General features: G+C 30.3%; 1 protein-coding gene across 1 annotated transcript in view; it reads right to left on the bottom strand.

Annotated features, from left to right (window-relative positions):
* LOC126882323 (protein HGH1 homolog) overlaps nt 1-16133 on the bottom strand; it is a 43650-nt gene extending 27517 nt beyond the window's left edge. Inside the window, exons 1-3 of the mRNA XM_050647201.1 lie at nt 15944-16133; nt 15123-15876; nt 335-496 (exon numbers count right to left, since the gene is read on the bottom strand). Coding sequence (XP_050503158.1) covers nt 335-496; nt 15123-15876; nt 15944-16031 — 1004 coding nt within the window. The 5' untranslated portion in view covers nt 16032-16133. The remainder of the gene's footprint in view (nt 1-334; nt 497-15122; nt 15877-15943) is intronic.
* Nucleotides 16134-17184: the final 1051 nt, after the last annotated feature.

Raw genomic sequence — 17184 nt, 5'->3', positions numbered from 1 at the left:
ATACATATACCTTTTACAAAATAAGGATTTTATTTTTTTGTGATTTATGGTATAGAGCCAGTACAGGAATTTTTCCTTGTGATATTTGTAATTTTTAATTCAGCAAGAAATATAAAAGATTACCTATAAAAGTACAGACCTCAAAAAGGATGCATGCTAGTGTTATAGAAAATACTCATTTATCTCTTAAATTTTTGTTCTGTTCTGTAACAGAATTTGTTTTTGAGTTTGTAAACATTCCATGCAATTTTTTTATATAAAATAAAGGAGCCACATTTGTTAAGGTCTCAAGATATATCAAATAACTAAGAAAAGGTCATTGATGAATTCTCACCTTATTAAAATGTCTACCAAGTTTTCACAAGCTATTAAAGCTTTCTTATCTTTTTCCCACTTGTGCAGTTCTCTTAATATCACATATGTATTTTTCTCCCTAATAAGTTCTCTGTTTGGCTTCTTGGTGACCAACTGGGTAAGAGCTTCTAACAAAATGCACCTAAAAAGAATGATAAAATATTTTTTTGTGTGAAATAGGAAATTTATAAAAAATATATATTTTCGTTCGTTGCAATCCGGGACTGCACGCTGGGGTTTGTTTTGGTTGGATCGGGGAGAGCAGCATATGTGCCTCCTGATGAGAGACTAATAAGTTTCGAAACCGGTAGGGGTGCTTGCAGCACTCTCTGATTGGACTAGAATATGGTTCGGCTGTGTTTTCGTTTTGCAACGAAATTGAAAATGGTTATTCATTTTTTTTTAATATATTATTTATTGATTTTGAAGGGAAAGCCCCATTACAGTATATATTATGTAAATAAATTAAAAGAGTTTATACAAGTAGATACAAACTTAAAAAAATAATATCCAATTTGATAATTATCAAAACAAAAGATAATAATAAATTTCACATATTGTTTCTTTCAGTTTTCTACAGTGCTAGTCAAAAGTCCGTACCCCCCCTCGTATCTTTTGAACGGTTATATCTATAATAGTGAAATTTGGAGGGAGGAAATAAACGGACGTAAGCTTCTTAACTAGTTATGACATATGACTTAATAGTGACAGGTAACGTTACAGAGCCACTGTGACCGATAATTTTAAATGGGACCTTATGGCAAGTGATACCTCGTTTGAACGGTATTTAAAATACCTATTCAGTCATATTAATTTTTTTGGGTTTAAGTTGATTTTGATTTTAGTGAATAAATTAAATAAATATAATATTGTAGTTTCGAATTTAATTAATTAAAATTCAAATGTCCGCCTATGAATTTTTTGTCAAAAAAGTTGACGTTTTTTAATTCTCTAGTAGTTTTTACGTCAAGGTCAACCTGTTTGACAAGTTATCATAGGCGGAATTTTGAATTTTTATTAATTAAATGCGAAACTACAATTTTATATTTATTTCATTTGTACATCAAAATTAGCTTAAACTCAAACAAAATTAGTATGACTGAATAGGTATTTTCAATACCTTTCAAACGAGGTATCACTTGCCATAAGGTCCCATTTAAAATTATCGGTCACAGTGGCTCTGTAACGTCATCTGTCACTATTACGTCACCTGTCATGACTAGTTAAGAAGCTTACGTCCGTTTATTTCCTCCCTCCAAATTTCACTATTATAGGTATAACCGTTCGAAAGATACGAGGGGGGGTACGGACTTTTGACTAGCACTGTATATACAGAGAGAGTCTGTGATTTGGAATAAATTCAATATCTCAAATACTAATTGTTTGTTTGAAAAATGCTCAGACCCGTCGATTATTATTTCATATTGTCCTTTTTGACATACAATAATAATGTATACAGGGTGTCCCAATTTAGAGATATGACGTCATCCTTGATTTTCTTAAATGGCAACACTGTCATTTTGATAGCTATTTTGATAGGGTGTGTAAAGTTATACACAACTGCAAAATATCAAATTTTATTCTCTACCATTTAAAAGATAATAGAAAATAATAAAGTTATGTCTGTAATTTGGAATAAATTCAATAATTAAAATACTAATTGTTTTTTTGAAAAATGTTCAGACCCGTCGATTAGTATTTCAAATTGTCATTTTTGACATACAATTATAATGTATACAGGGTGTCCCAATTTAGAGATATGACGTCATTGTTGAGTTTCTTAAATGGGCAACACTGTCATTTTGATAGGGTGTGTAAAGATATACACAACTGCCAAATTTTTTCCCTACAATTTACAAAATAATAAAAAATAACAAAGTTATGACAAACAAGTAATCAAATAATAATTGAATTTAATAATTATGTCAATTAAGCAAATACTCATAATGTTTCCCTCAAATATTGTCAAATTGTCAATGGACAACGTTATGGCATTTGCTTAATTGAAATAATTAAATTAAATTATTATTTGATTACTTGTTTTTCAAAATTTTTGTTATTTTTTATTATCTTGTTAATGGTAGGGAATAAAAATTTGAAATTTTGCAGTTGTGTATTACTTTACACACCCTATCACAATAGCTATCAAAATGACAGTGTTGCCATTTAAGAAAATCAACGATGACGTCATATCTCTAAATTGGGATACCCTGTATACATTATCATTGTATGTCAAAAATGACAATTTAAAATACTAATCGACGGGTCTGAGCATTTTTAAAAAAAAGAATTAGTATTTTAATTATTGAATTTATTCCAAATTACAGACATAACTTTGTTATTTTCTATTATCTTGTAAATGGTAGAGAATAAAAATTTGATATTTTGCAGTTGTGTATAACTTTACACACCCTATCAAAATAGCTATTAAAATGACAGTGTTGCCATTTAAGAAAATCAATGATGACGTCATATCTCTAAATTGGGACACCCTGTTTACATTATTATTGTATGTCAAAAAGGACAATTTGAAATACTAATCGACGGGTCTGAGCATTTTTCAAAAAAACAATTAGTATTTGAGATATTGAATTTATTCCAAATTACAGACTCTCTCTGTATTATGTTAATGCATAATATGCAAATTATGCATATTATGCATGGACTTGTAAGTATTGCGATACTGCAATATTCTGTCCATTGGCACATTGTTAGCATAAGTTGTGTAGTTAAAGTTAGTGTAGAATGTATTTGTATTTTTAAATTGCCTCGAAGGTACACACAGATTAACAGCATGTAAAAGTTCAGGACAGCTAAATTGGCCTCAAATTAATTTGAATATAAAACATGCATCATACATTAATCTGCGAGATTCTAAAGTAGACAACTTCAACTGACTTAAAATTTCCTGATAATGACGTGCCTGACTAGGTATAGGGCAGTCAATGAGAGCAATAACAGGTTATTACCTCCGAATTCTATCCTACTGCATGGATTTTAATGAAATTTTAGGAATAGCCTGAAAATATCTCCTTATTCAAAGTCTACCCTATGCCGATGTGTGCTTGTGTCTTGGGGGCGGTTCCCACTCCTTCTCGGGGGTGGAAAATTTTTTGTTAAACAACTACGGAAGTTGCTAGAGAACCCAATTCTAAGCAAAAACTGTTCTATATTTTTTTTTTCGAAAACTCAATACTTTTTGAGTTATTCGTGGTTGAAAATTGGCCATTTTCATTGAAATATATGGCCTTTTCAAACTGTTTTTTGCGAATACCTTAAAAACAATGCATCTAGCTAAAAAAATTATATAAAACATTTTGTAGCTCATAAAAAAACAAAGACATTCGTTCCTTCTTCAATCTTCTAGTTATAACACAAAAAGAGATATCGTAGGTAAAAAGAGTTTGTTTTTTGGTGCATGCTCAAAGCAGTGTATTCAACTTGAAATAACAGAGAAACGGTCGATTTTATGTATATAATGCTACCAATACCTTTTATTGTGCTTGAAAAGTCCTTTCAAATAAGCAATATTAAATGTCGATTACATTCAAACTAAGCGAGATATGCTGCAAAAAATTAATGACTAATGAATTTTAAGAAAAAAATTGAGAAGTATATTTAACCCCTCACCCACAAGAATTTAAATGCATCGTTTTCCTTCTACAATGTATTTTACTACAGTGTCATTTTTCTGTTCAAAAAGTTGAGCGGGTTTAAAATGAATGGTTTTTGAAAAAAAATAAGATCAAATTATAGAGCCCATATTTAAATTTTCTTAAAAATCTTCTTTTTCTCCATGTAACTTGAAAATAAAAAGAGATACTGTTATAAAAAATAAAATCAAAATGTTTATCTGGAAGAAACCTTCATTTTTGTATGACATCTTTTTTGGCATCTCTTATCATTTTCCAGTTACATGGAGAAAGAGGAAGATTTTTAAGAAAATTTAAAAATGCGCTCAATAATTTGATCGTACTTTTTTCAAAAACCATTCATTTTAAACCCGCCCAACTTTTTGAACATAAAAATAACACTATAGTAAAATGTATTGTAGAAGGAAAACGATGCATTTAAATTCTTGTGGATGAGGGGTTAAATATACTTCTCATTTTTTTCTTAAAATACGTTAGTCATCAAATCTTTTACAGTTTATCTCGCATAGTTTGAATGTAATCGACATTTAATATTGCTTATTTTAAAGGTCTTTTCAAGCACAACAAAAGTTATTGGTAGCATTATACACCTAAAATCGACCGTTTCTCTGTTATTTCAAGATAAATACACTGATTTGAGCATGCACCAAGAAAACAAATTTTTTTCACTTACCATATCTCTGTTTGTGTTATAACTAGAAGATTCATAAAGGAAAGAATCGCTTTGTTATTTTATAAGCTACAAAAATGTTTTATATAGTTTTTTAGTTAGATGCATAGTTTTTAAGGTATTCGCAAAAAACCGTTTGAAAAGGTGTTATGTTTCAATGAAAATAGCCAATTTTCAACCAGGAATAACTCAAAAAGTATTAAGTTTTCGAAAAAAAATTATAGAACAGTTTTTGCTTAGTATTAGGTTATCTAGCAACTTCCGTAGTTATTTAAGCAAAAAATTTTCCACCCCCGGGAAAGGGTGGGAACCGTCCCCAAGACAAAAGCACACATCGGCATAGGATAGACTTTGTTTCTTGGGCTATTCCCTGCTTACTGTGAAAATATCACGTAAATCGATATAGTAGGATAGAATTCGGAGCCACATACCCTCATTGACTGCCCTAGTATATGAATGTTCTCAATCAACTTTTTATGTAGGTACTTCATGATTAGAAGACCACACAACTGAAGAATACTCTAAGAGAGATCTTATCAATGCACAATATAACACTTTAACTATTGGGCATGGTGGCCCTTTTGAATTACGAGTGAAAAATCATAACATATTATCTGCTTTCACTGATATTGTATTAATATGATCAATGAATTGATCAATGAGATGATTATCAAAAATTATACGTATGTCTCTAATACTAGTGACTTCAGATAAATCCTTTCCACCAATATAGTATAAGGAGTCAACTGGTTTCTTAATTTTATGAAATGTTATTTTATAGTATTTCTGAGTATTTACATGTAAATGATTTTCCGAATAATAGAACATAGAACATTCAAATCGTCCTGGATCAAATCAATATCTAACATTATATTAACTCCCTAAAGAGTTTGAGATCATCTGAAAAAATGAACGCATGTATGTATTTAATGTATCTGTTAAACCATTAATAAATAAACAAAACAACAAGGCGGAACAGTGAGCCCCCTGTGACACACAAGAAGCAACCTCCATAACATCAGAGCAATAGTTTCCGATTTTGACTTTTTGTCCACTCAAAAAGTCCCTGAACCATCTGATTATCAAGGGTGAAAACTCAAAGTGTCTAGTTTATTTAATAAGATAAGGTGGTTCACCCTATCAAATGTCTTAAGCCAGCCACTCACGATAAAGCGGCGTCGTTCAATTTTGTCGAATTCGACTGATTGACAAAAATTTTGATTGTGTGTGACTTTGCATCCAACAAAATCGTTACAATTTTACCAGAGGAACTGGTTTCTATGCTGCAGCACTGCAGAATTGATATCATCGAAGATTTTGTCGAACGATAGCGCAGTATAGTGGGTGGCCGGCTTTAGAGAAATAAGTGTAAATAGCAACTATTATGACATCGATCCTCAAAGGCCTCAACAATTTTGCTTTTAGGGGAGTGCAATTAGAACGAGAAGATACAATGTTTCGGAAAAAATTAAACAAGGTTATATTTTTCTAAAACTTTTTGAAGTTATACTTCTTTACGGGCGTAATGACGGTGAAATTTTATATGGGAAAACCTAGCGACCGGGCGCATGCGCATTATAACTTTGTTCTGATTGGATGTTCAAATGACATGACAAAAATTATCCAATATGGCAGCTGTGGCACAGCTGTGGGACTGTGTTTGGTTATAATGTATGCTTGTTGCGTTTTAAAATTTGTAGGAAGAGAAACAACAAACAAAAAGTTAGTTAATGGTTATACTGCCTTTTTAAATAGTTTTCATATTATATTTTTGGACTTATTTACATAGAAGAGATGATTGTTGCATGCCAATGTGAAAGCTCATCAAACTGTGCCTAGTATGAGTGCCGCAGATCTCGCTTATTCAAAGCTAAAGAATCTTTCACTGGTAAGTGTTTTATAAATAGTTGATCAAATTTTGTTATGATATTTGAACATAGCCACTTTGCACGACGCAAGTGATTGCGAAATGTATTAGTCGTTATACGGGCTCCGATACCTACCTTGAACCTACCAAAATACATAAGTAGTATGTAATACTTTTTTTTACATAATTTGATTACCATCAAAATTTATATCAATATTCACCTAATATATTGTCTTCTTACCCTATGTTTTGTTGTATTTTTTCAATTCTAAATCATTTCAATTCAAAATCAAAATAATTTGATTTACATAAGTTAAAAATGTCAAAAGGTTAATCTGTTTAGTTAGACGATCTTCGCACATAATGACAAGCTGCCTCTGTGGTGCAGTTTTAATGCGGGTGAATCCCAATACAACGCAAATACCAGCCGCGTGGTAAGTTGGTTCGAATCCCAATAGAAACTTTTATTTTTTTATTTTTTTTTATACATTTTATGATTGTAAGTATATTTATTATATAATTTTATTTTCAGAAAATACGTATTTAGTTAAAAAATTTTCCGACAATTAATGTTCAGAAATCATTTGTGGCATTTTTAATGTGTTTGTGTGTGTTTTATTTTTTTATTATTTTAATTTTTGGCACTGTTTTAATAAAAATGTTTGAGAAGTATTAAGTATAAATTAATTTAATATTTAAATAAAATATAAATAAAAAGTATATTAATTTCGTTTATAATCATATAATCATATAATCATATAATAGAAGTATAACTTCTTACGTGCGTACAAAGTACACACACATTCTTTTTTTTTTGTTAGTTTACAAATATGTTAAAGTAAAAAGTTCTACTCACAAATTTCGCCGCTAATTGTTTATTAATTGTTTAAACAATAACAATTGTTTTGTAGAAATAATGTTAAGAATATGGGTGAATTCGACATTTTATTTTGAGAAAAAATGTTTTTATTTTAGTTTTGATTATGCTGAACCCGAATCTGACATTACAATTTGCAAATTCAAAATGGCGGATTCAAAATGGCGGATTTTTTCCTAAAATTCCTTAAAAAGCAGTTGTAAAATCCGAATTTTTTTTATAAAACGTGTTTGTTTACATATATGTGGATATTTTTGAGAGGTTGCTGAACCTGAATCAAATTTTGATGATTTAAATTATAAAATGGCAGATCCAAAATGGCGGATAACTTAAAAAATAGTTGTAAAATCATAATTTCTTTACAAAATATATTTATTTCTATATATATTTATTTTTAAGAGCTTTGATAAACCTAACTTAAATGTTAACATTATAAACTATAAAATGGCGGATCCAAAATGCGGATTTTCTAAAAAGAACATAAAAAAGAACATTTTTCTAAAACATTTATTGTCGTTATTCTTAACAGGTTGTTGAATCTGAATTAAAGATTAAAAATTTAAATTTCAAAATGGCGGATCCAAAATGGCGAATATTTAAATGAAAAACAAGTAGAATCCAATCAAACAAATATGGAATTTCATTCTTAAAAAAAAAGATAAACAAAATTTTCACAAAAATATTAAAAAATAAAATGTATTAGAAAGAAAGAACAAATTATTCAAAATCTATCTCTTCAATATTCAAAAAATTGTTGCAATGGAATCATAAATAAAAAGTTATTCTTAATAAAAAGCTCTGCATATTCTAAAACTTTAAATGCAATCATAAAATATCAATTTTTATCAATTTTGTACAAGATATGTCACTAAATAAAAATTTCAGTTAGGAGTAAAATACCTATATTTTTCATAATACTGAAAATTGTTATTATGGAAAGTTGTTCAGAATTAAAAACGATGTGTGAATATGCATATGCAATTACACTTTTATGCAATTTTTTTACATAATACCTCGTATAATATTGATAAAATATAATATTTTATATTTGCATATTAAGTGTTAGACCATGCACAGCTATTTATGACGAATAACTTTCTTCATAAAATTAATAATAAATCAGTTATCATAAATAATAAGTGAAAATTTAATGATGTTTGGTATAATTAATTTGAAACAATATTAAAAAAAAACAAATTTTCGATTAGAAGGATATAATTACATATTGGAACATAGTTTTTAATTCCAAACAACTTTTCTTTATAAAAATTTTCGATATTGTGAAATATAAAGGTACTTTACTCTTGAGTGAAATTCATATTTTTTGACATACCTCGTACAAAATTAACAAAATTTGATATTTGATGGTTGCATCTTATGTTATATATGATGCAGAGTATTTTATAAAGAATAACTTTTTTTCGTAAAACTGATATTAAAAAAGTTATCAATAGGTTCTAAGTTACGCAGACATACTGTATAAGAGCTAAAAAAATTTTTTTTTGTTGAACATTTATTATTGTTGAAGCTTATTATTAAATTAATTTTAGGTAAGTTTTACAGAAAAAAGTTTTGATCACTCTGTATATACATTTTTTCAGCTGGTAATTTTCGGTTTTTGTATTACACTTTTGTTATCTTTCTTAGTTTTCTCAAAAAGAAATTGTTTATTTCATTTTTAAACTAAAATAATTTAGTGTTTTTTAAAGTATACATCCTAGGCTTTAAAAAAATATCAAAAAAATTGTATTAGATTTATTCAAACTTGAGTAATACCGTCTTAAAGTGGTGGGAATTCTGTAGATCTACGAAGTTTTCAAAAATTACATTTTTTGAGACAGCGTATTATTTGAATTAAATTTTTGAGATTTTTTTTGAATGAAACATCGTTTAGTAAGATGATTGAGAGGTAAGTTGTGCAAATTTGAGAGCTTTATAACTAAAATTGTATTAGTTACACATTTTTAAATCATTTTTAAACAAAATTCATGTAAGGCTCAATTTCCGCCCACACCGTACTTATGTCCATACATTTTATTTCTTTTTATTACAACCGTAAGATAGCTTATTTCATCTTCTTTCATGTCCAATTTGTAAAATTTCTTTTGATCCATTAGTTAAAGAATTACATTAAAAAAACTCAACCGTGCACTTCTTCCAACGCTAGTTTACAGTGCGCCAATGTGTGTGAGAAGGGTGACTTTAGCGGTATAAATAAAAAATTACAGAAGCTAGACATTTAATTTTAGAAAAATCTTTATATAAGGTTTTTTTTGTAAAATTTTCTGAATTTTTCAATGGTTAAGTCAGTTTTTTTCTAAAAATTATATTTTCGGAGTTATTTAAAAAAACATCTAACTTCGCTGTTCATTTGTTTAATAAAAAATGAAGCACCCACTTCTCGAGTAGAACTTTTTGATATGTTGTTTATTAAACATTTCTTAATGAAATTACAAAAAGTTTTATCTTGTTTGATTTTTTCCGAAGTGAAAATCTAGATGCACTCCCCTATTTGATATATAAGTAGATTCGTAAGGGTAAGAACAGAACAAGTGGGTCGCGGTGGAGGTGGATGTGTAGGTCGCGGTCGATGTCGATATCCATGTAAAACAAACACATCGTAGTGAATGGAAGAAAACAGAGTTTGTTTTACATGGATGTCTAGGTACTGCGCGGCCTGCAAGGATGCTTTCCTGTGATTGATCCGTTGTTCGAAGCCAAGTTGTTATTACCTGCGCTATCTGAGTTGAAACTTTTTATATAATCCCTTTTTTGTATTCAGTTTATTTTTGAATTTCTAAAGTAATTAAATTCAGTAAATTTTTAAAACATGAAGGAGGATCTGATTTTTACAGCTGAAATTTCATCACTATCATTACTTGACTGACACAACATCGCAAAAGCACAGTATTTTTGTCATTCAAATTTTATTAACTACTTCACTTGATAGTGGTTCTAGCTCGACTGACAGCGCAGGTGACCTACTTGCTATGTGCTGTCGACATCGACCGCGACTTAACTACCCAGGCAACCAACTGACGTCATATAACGTCGAGGAAACGTCAGTTTTGGTTGAATATATACCTACACGTGTTTGAAAATTACGTCATATAGACGTCTTTTGTAGGCGATTTTAAATACGTAAGATTAATTACGTTAAAATAACGTTTAAAAAACGTTTTCATTTCAGACAGTTTAAGTCTGACGTCACAAAATTGGGAGGAGCTTATTTGTATTACTCCAAACAATTTCGTTAAATAATTTTCATAAGAAATTTCTCATTTATTGTTTACGTGGTTTGTGTCTCGTGTGATAAAATAAGACTTTTCATTTAGATATTTAGTTGAAGAAACGTGTTAATTAAGAGATTTGTATTCGTTTTTGCTCAGTGAGTTAGTTTAATGCAGTTTTCTTCTTGACAACTGTTTGAGGTTATGTTTATTTTCTGTTAATGAACTAATTATGTGTTATCGAGTAATTTGTTAATAAATTATTTATTAGTTTGTATGTTTTTTCAGTTTTGACACAGTAAGTAGGTATACTTATATAAATAGTGAAAATTCTATAATGCGAGGGCTGGTACAATCATGCAGAATCAATGTTAGATTGTTTCTAATGCACAAGCGATCTCAAACTAATGGTAGTATATCTTCATCGACACATGGGACGTAGACCTATAGGTTTCATGTTACCTATTTTTATGCTACCTATTTTAAAAAATCTGAAAGAGGTCACTTTTTGAAAGTATTAAAGACGTGATTTTACCGACGTATAAAAGTCGTCACCTTTTAGACGTTTTAAAATCGTCACAATTATGACGTCAAATCGATGAGACAAATACACGTGATTTTCAACGTCGGTACTACGTCATAGAAACACGTCAATTGGTCATTTTTATGACGTGTTATCTACGTTATAAAAACGTCGTTTGGTTGCCTGGGTAGTGGCATCTACTGCGACCTACACCTCCACCTCGACCCACTTGTTCTGTTCTTACCCTAAGAGTCGATTTCCCTTGCTGAAACCCATGCTGCTCGTTTATAATTATCTGCCTACATTGCCAAGTTAAAAAATGAGAACTCACCAAATTGTCAAAAATCTTAGCAATAGAAAATTGCAAATAAACCCCTCTAGAGTTCATTATATCCTTTCTCTCCCCCGATATGAGAATAGGCATGATAATACTTTCTTTCCACATAGTAAGAAAGACAGCTAGTGACAATGACATATTAAAAAAAACTCCAAAAGAGGCCTTGATAATGAGTAAGCACACTGCTTCAATAAACTATGGGGTATGTTATCAGGACCTAAAGTAAATTTTACTGGAAGAAAAGAAAATTATTCAAATACTTCTGATAAAGTTAATTTAGACCACATTATGTGGTTAAAGAGTTTTGAAGATTCACTTATTATAAAGGTGCGAATCCACAATGAGAATATTTTATGAGATTTTTGTCGACAAAATAAAAATATAAAGATCACCAAAGACCAAGCAGTGACACCAAATGTTTTTTTGAACTGTCTCTTGACAGACCAAAGTTTATTGTCTTATTACACCACTTGACCAGAGGTTGGACTGACACCTATAAATAAAAGTAAAAATATTTATTGCCATAAAATATTTGAAGGGTACAGAGGAAGAATGGCAATAGTCCATTTGGTTTAATTTGGAGAATATTGAAGATTAAGATTTATCAACTTATTATAAAGTCAATGTAAGTAATATACTATAAAGTCTAAGTAATTATTATTTTATTATTGGGAGCAATTAATAAAATAATTTCATTGAAGCTCTAACTGCTCATTTAATAAAACTGGAAAAACTCGTCTGGCTAAGTCTTCAGATTGCAAGGTATTGTGTTAAATTTTACATTTTTTAATCTGTCACTTAATATGGGATATACCTACACAGAATTTTCTTTTCCATTTTTCATTGTCTTCCATGTACAGAAGTACTTTTTTGTTATATGACATGATGACATGCTGAAATATTCAATGCAACTATTGACTGCATGTGCACTCTACACAACTAAATAGTTTAGACAAGAACAAATTGCAATAACATCACGATTCTACTAAATAGTTGTTTAACTGAAAAGTTGTATGTATGCGCTAGGCCTACCTGTAAGATAGTAATATCAATCTTCAGCTCTTCTTCTATCCTTTTTAGTTGAAATCTTGAAAATTGCTTCACAACTCACAATAATTTAACAATGAGAGGACTGTTCCAATTGCATAAATCAAAACTTATCAATCCCTTATTATTTAAAAATAAATGGTAGTTTACTAATAACTTTAGTTAAATGAATGCTATGCTGGAACAACATTGTAACCACAAATAGTGTCACATGTGGGTTTTCCTTCGAACAATATTCTATATGCACAAAATAATGTACTGTCGACTGTGGGGAATATTTCAAGACTACTGTCTGCATCCTGTCTAGTCTATCATATTTTTCTCATAAAGATTATATTTTTCACAATGATCAATTATAACATAATTTCTTCAATTTGTTGACAAAATCTGATTGGGAGTTTGCAACATTGTTCTAGCTTAGCTTTCAAATATAGAAAACTTGATCTGAAATAGATTTCTCACAAGACAAAAATATCAGGACTTATCAAGATCTCCTTCTCGACACTCACCTTAACACATTAAGTGCCGAACTATATTTGCTATTAGGTCTGTGGCACCATAAAAATTTTATTGCAGAATCGTATTTAGGATATATTTCTAGGAACATGTAAATAATCATTAAGATTAACCCAATTATAAGTGTGCATATTATCTGTACATGTGGCACCTGATTAAACCGGCACAAAATTCCGCCACCCAAAAGTTTTGATTAAGTTTGACAATTTATAACTTTATTATTTGTGCTCCGATTTTCAAGATTCTTGCACCGGTTTGTAGGTACATGTATTGGTATCATTTGGTATTATTCTGGTAACAAAAAAATTTTGCTTGCATTGCATTATACAAGGGTGAATGGAAGTGTTGTATTTTCTCCTAATTTTAAAAAATTCTGTGGAAAAATGGAAGAGCTGATTTTGTTTCATAGTCCTATCATATTATCCCGGAGGCCTCACTAAAATTTTGTTTTTTGAATTATCCGAATATTTCTTTTTTTGTAAAAGCTGTACCATTTTTTGTAAATAAAAACACTGATTGACTCATAAAATAGAGGTTGGATTGATAAGATTATAATGGGCCGCATGCAGCCCAGATCTCAATGCTATTGATTGAGCATTTATGGGATGAATTAAAAAAAGCTATTCTGTCATCCTAGCCCTCCAGAAAATTTGATACTGTTATGGCCCTGGTAGAGGAATATCAGGCTATTCCTCAGGCAAGATTAACACATATTTTTATTCGATGCCAAACAGATTGCGAGCAGTCGTTGCTGCAAGAGGTGGACATACCCGCTATTAAATCAATCCCGACATCAATACATGTACCTACAAACTGATGCAAGAATCTTGAAAATCAGAGTACAAATAAGAAAGTTATAAAGATGAAGTAGTTTTCAATCCTACTAGCAATATTAATAATATTTAAAAATATTAAAATATTACTAAAAGATTTTTTTTACAACCGTGTTAAAAATGCAATTTTTAGCACTCCATACGAGCGTTCCAAATGCTACTTTAAGGCACTAGTGCTTTAAAATTTTTAAGGCACTGCAGTTCGTATTGACCGTATAGGCAATTTTGATGTCATGTCAAAAAAATATAAAAATGGAATGTCAGTCAAGTTCAAGTAAAAGTTTTTGTATAATATTATCCTGTAATTACGTTTGTAGAAAAAATATTGTATGATATGCATGTTAAAAAGTACATTTTTAAGGCACTCATGTGAATTGCAGAACTCACTTCGCTCATTCTGCAAACTTTCACATATGTGCCTTAAATGTGTACTTTTAACACTTATATCATAAATAACTATTAAATTGAAAACTTATTGGTCCATTTCCTTGGTAATACCTGCATGGCTTCTAAAATTTGCAAGCCAGATGAATGCTGATGCGAAGAAGACAAGAGGGAATTCAAAAACTTACAATTCACGACCCCGTCTGTTCAGCTGGTAAATTCCAACAGAAAAGAAGAAAGAATAGAAGAAAGTTATAGATTGTCAAACTTAATCAAAAATTTTGGGTGGAGGAATTTTGTGCCGGTGAGTGTATATTATGCATAAAACAACTGGACTATTTTTATATAGATACTGATTTTTCAATTATTCTTATGTGTGCATCCCAAAATACTTAACTGTTATAATATGTAATATTTTTGTTATTTACGAGTTTTTGAAGTAACTACTGAAATTTGTGTTTTAGAATCTGTAAATTTGTTTTATTTTGATAGGTTTGTTTTTAGACTAAATATCCTATAAGATATAGTCGATTCGCTAATCTGACACACAACCGTCCACATTAAAATCACAATAAAAATGTACTATATAGAAATAAACAAACCAAGACATGTTGAATCCACGAGGAGCACTCCCAAATCATGATTTGGGAGTGCTCCTCGTGCTTGTTTATTTCTAGTGCATCTTTATTGTGATTGTAGTGTAGACAGTTGTGTCTCAGATTAACGAATCGACTATACCTACATTAACTGTGCAGAAATTGCATGGACCCAACTACTGTGTATATATTTTATACACAAAGCGCTTAGCGTGTTAAAGATTGTATACCATACCTTATATCTGGATCGTCTTCTCTAGTTTTTTCCTGGGGTAAAAACTGCAACTCGAGAGGTAATTTATCATTATCTTCTTCATCGAATTCTTCATTCCCTGCTAATGGTAGTAATAGCCTTGGCAGAATATCAACATCTTCACTTAATAACCATTCATGAAAATCCTCTTCAAAACAGCAATTCTTTAAAGTGCCTATGACACCACCTCTTCTTACTAAAGAAGCTTGATATTCAGTGAATGGTAAAAGTCTCTGGACAACACATTTGTCTTTATCAAGAATAAATGACCTGACCCTATGGCTTTGTGAAAGATTGGATAAAACTGGTCCTAAATAGTGTAGTTTAGCACCACTCTTATTATATTCTACTTTTGTAAATATATTTATAATGTCATCGAAGGTATGATTACTATCTTCTATATTATCGATTATTTTCTGTAGTAGATGAGGGGGTCTTGATAAATTTGAAAGGATCATACAACACTGATCAGCTATTCGACTTGTAGTATTGAAAATACTACTTAAAACTTGTTTGACTATATGCTCAGGAGGCCTCTGTAGGGGTGGACAGTATTCCTTTGTGTCTAAATTAACAAGAGCTGTAGCTCCTTTTTCGTTGGCGGAAATATTCATTAAACACATACTGGCATCTTTAGCTATAGGCACTGATTTATCTTCTAGAAGGGTAATAAGAGAGACAAGTAATTGGGGTTTCTCTATTAAGGACTTGAGACCTTCATCTGAACCTGTTAAGCCTAAAATTTTGATTTATGAGGAATGGGATTATAATCTAATTTATTTATAATGAATATAGTTAATTACCCAGAATAGTTTCAACAGCAATAGCTTTTAAGTCCAGTCTACTGCCTAGTTGAACAAATTTGATTAATTCTTCCAAAGAATCATTCATATTTAATTAAAATTTATATTAGCTAAAAAATCGAAACATTACTACATAACCTATAACATTTCACGAGGCTGAATCAGCTGCAGGCCTGCAGGCAGTGTTGCCATGCCACGGGTCTTGGACAAAATTTCGGGAGACTGCTCCTATTTTTTCGGTAGAAATCGTCAAATTTCGGTAGATTTCATTTTTACTTCTTTTGCTATCACATTGCAAAAAAATGATACTTTAGGTATGTACATGTACCAGCAGTGCTGTTTTTGTGACGGTACGCGCCGGTACGCGCCGGTACACCGTACCGGCACCTCTTGGGACATAAAATAAAAAAACAACCAAATTATACTTAGACAAATTCATGAATTTTTTCCTTGCTCCCAAAAAGCTTTAAAACGCCCTTATTGAGGCTAAGTTTAAAAAGTTTTTCCGGGGGCAGCCCCCCTTATGAACCTATGAATCAAAAAATGTATTTTCTCGGCTTTCTAGGATTCTAGGTATGTATTATTATTTTTTTTAAGTATTTTTTTAAGTATCTAGGTATTGTTAATTTTCTTCATTTTTTTAATCCAAAGTAACTCGAGTAGAGCCGTCTAACTAACGCAATACTAAATATCAAGGATGCTTTTTGTTTTGTTATAAGGAATTAATTTATTTATAATAAAATAAAACTGAATATTTTTTCCTGTTGTAGACTTTTTAAACAAGAATGTGTGTGTACTTTGTACGCACGTAAGAAGTTATACTTCTACTACATATTATGTGATTTTTAAGACAATACCAAAAATTTTAAAAAATAAAAGAATAAAACGCACACAAACACATTGAAAAATGCCACAAAGAAAAAATGATTTCTGAACGATAATAATTGTTGGCAAAAATTTTAAATACGCATTTTCTGAAAAAAAATTATATAACAAATATACTTACAATCATAACATGCATAAAAAAATAAAAAAATAAAACTTGCATCGGGAATTGAACCCTTGAATTTCGTGCCGCTTTGACTCGTAACCGAAGCGTAGACTCACTCGTCCAATCGCACATTATTTATCATGTGGAAAAATACGGTAACTGAATGTTTTACTGTTTGACTGTTGTTTTGAAAATTAAATTATGTAGTTTTTTGTGGAAGAAAATATAAAGTAAGAAAACAATATATTAG

Source organism: Diabrotica virgifera, chromosome 3, assembly GCF_917563875.1.
Source record: "Diabrotica virgifera virgifera chromosome 3, PGI_DIABVI_V3a".
Taxonomy (NCBI): Eukaryota; Metazoa; Arthropoda; class Insecta; order Coleoptera; family Chrysomelidae; genus Diabrotica; species Diabrotica virgifera.
The sequence above is the reverse complement of the archived record's forward strand: the minus strand, read 5'-3'. Positions and strand labels throughout refer to the sequence as shown.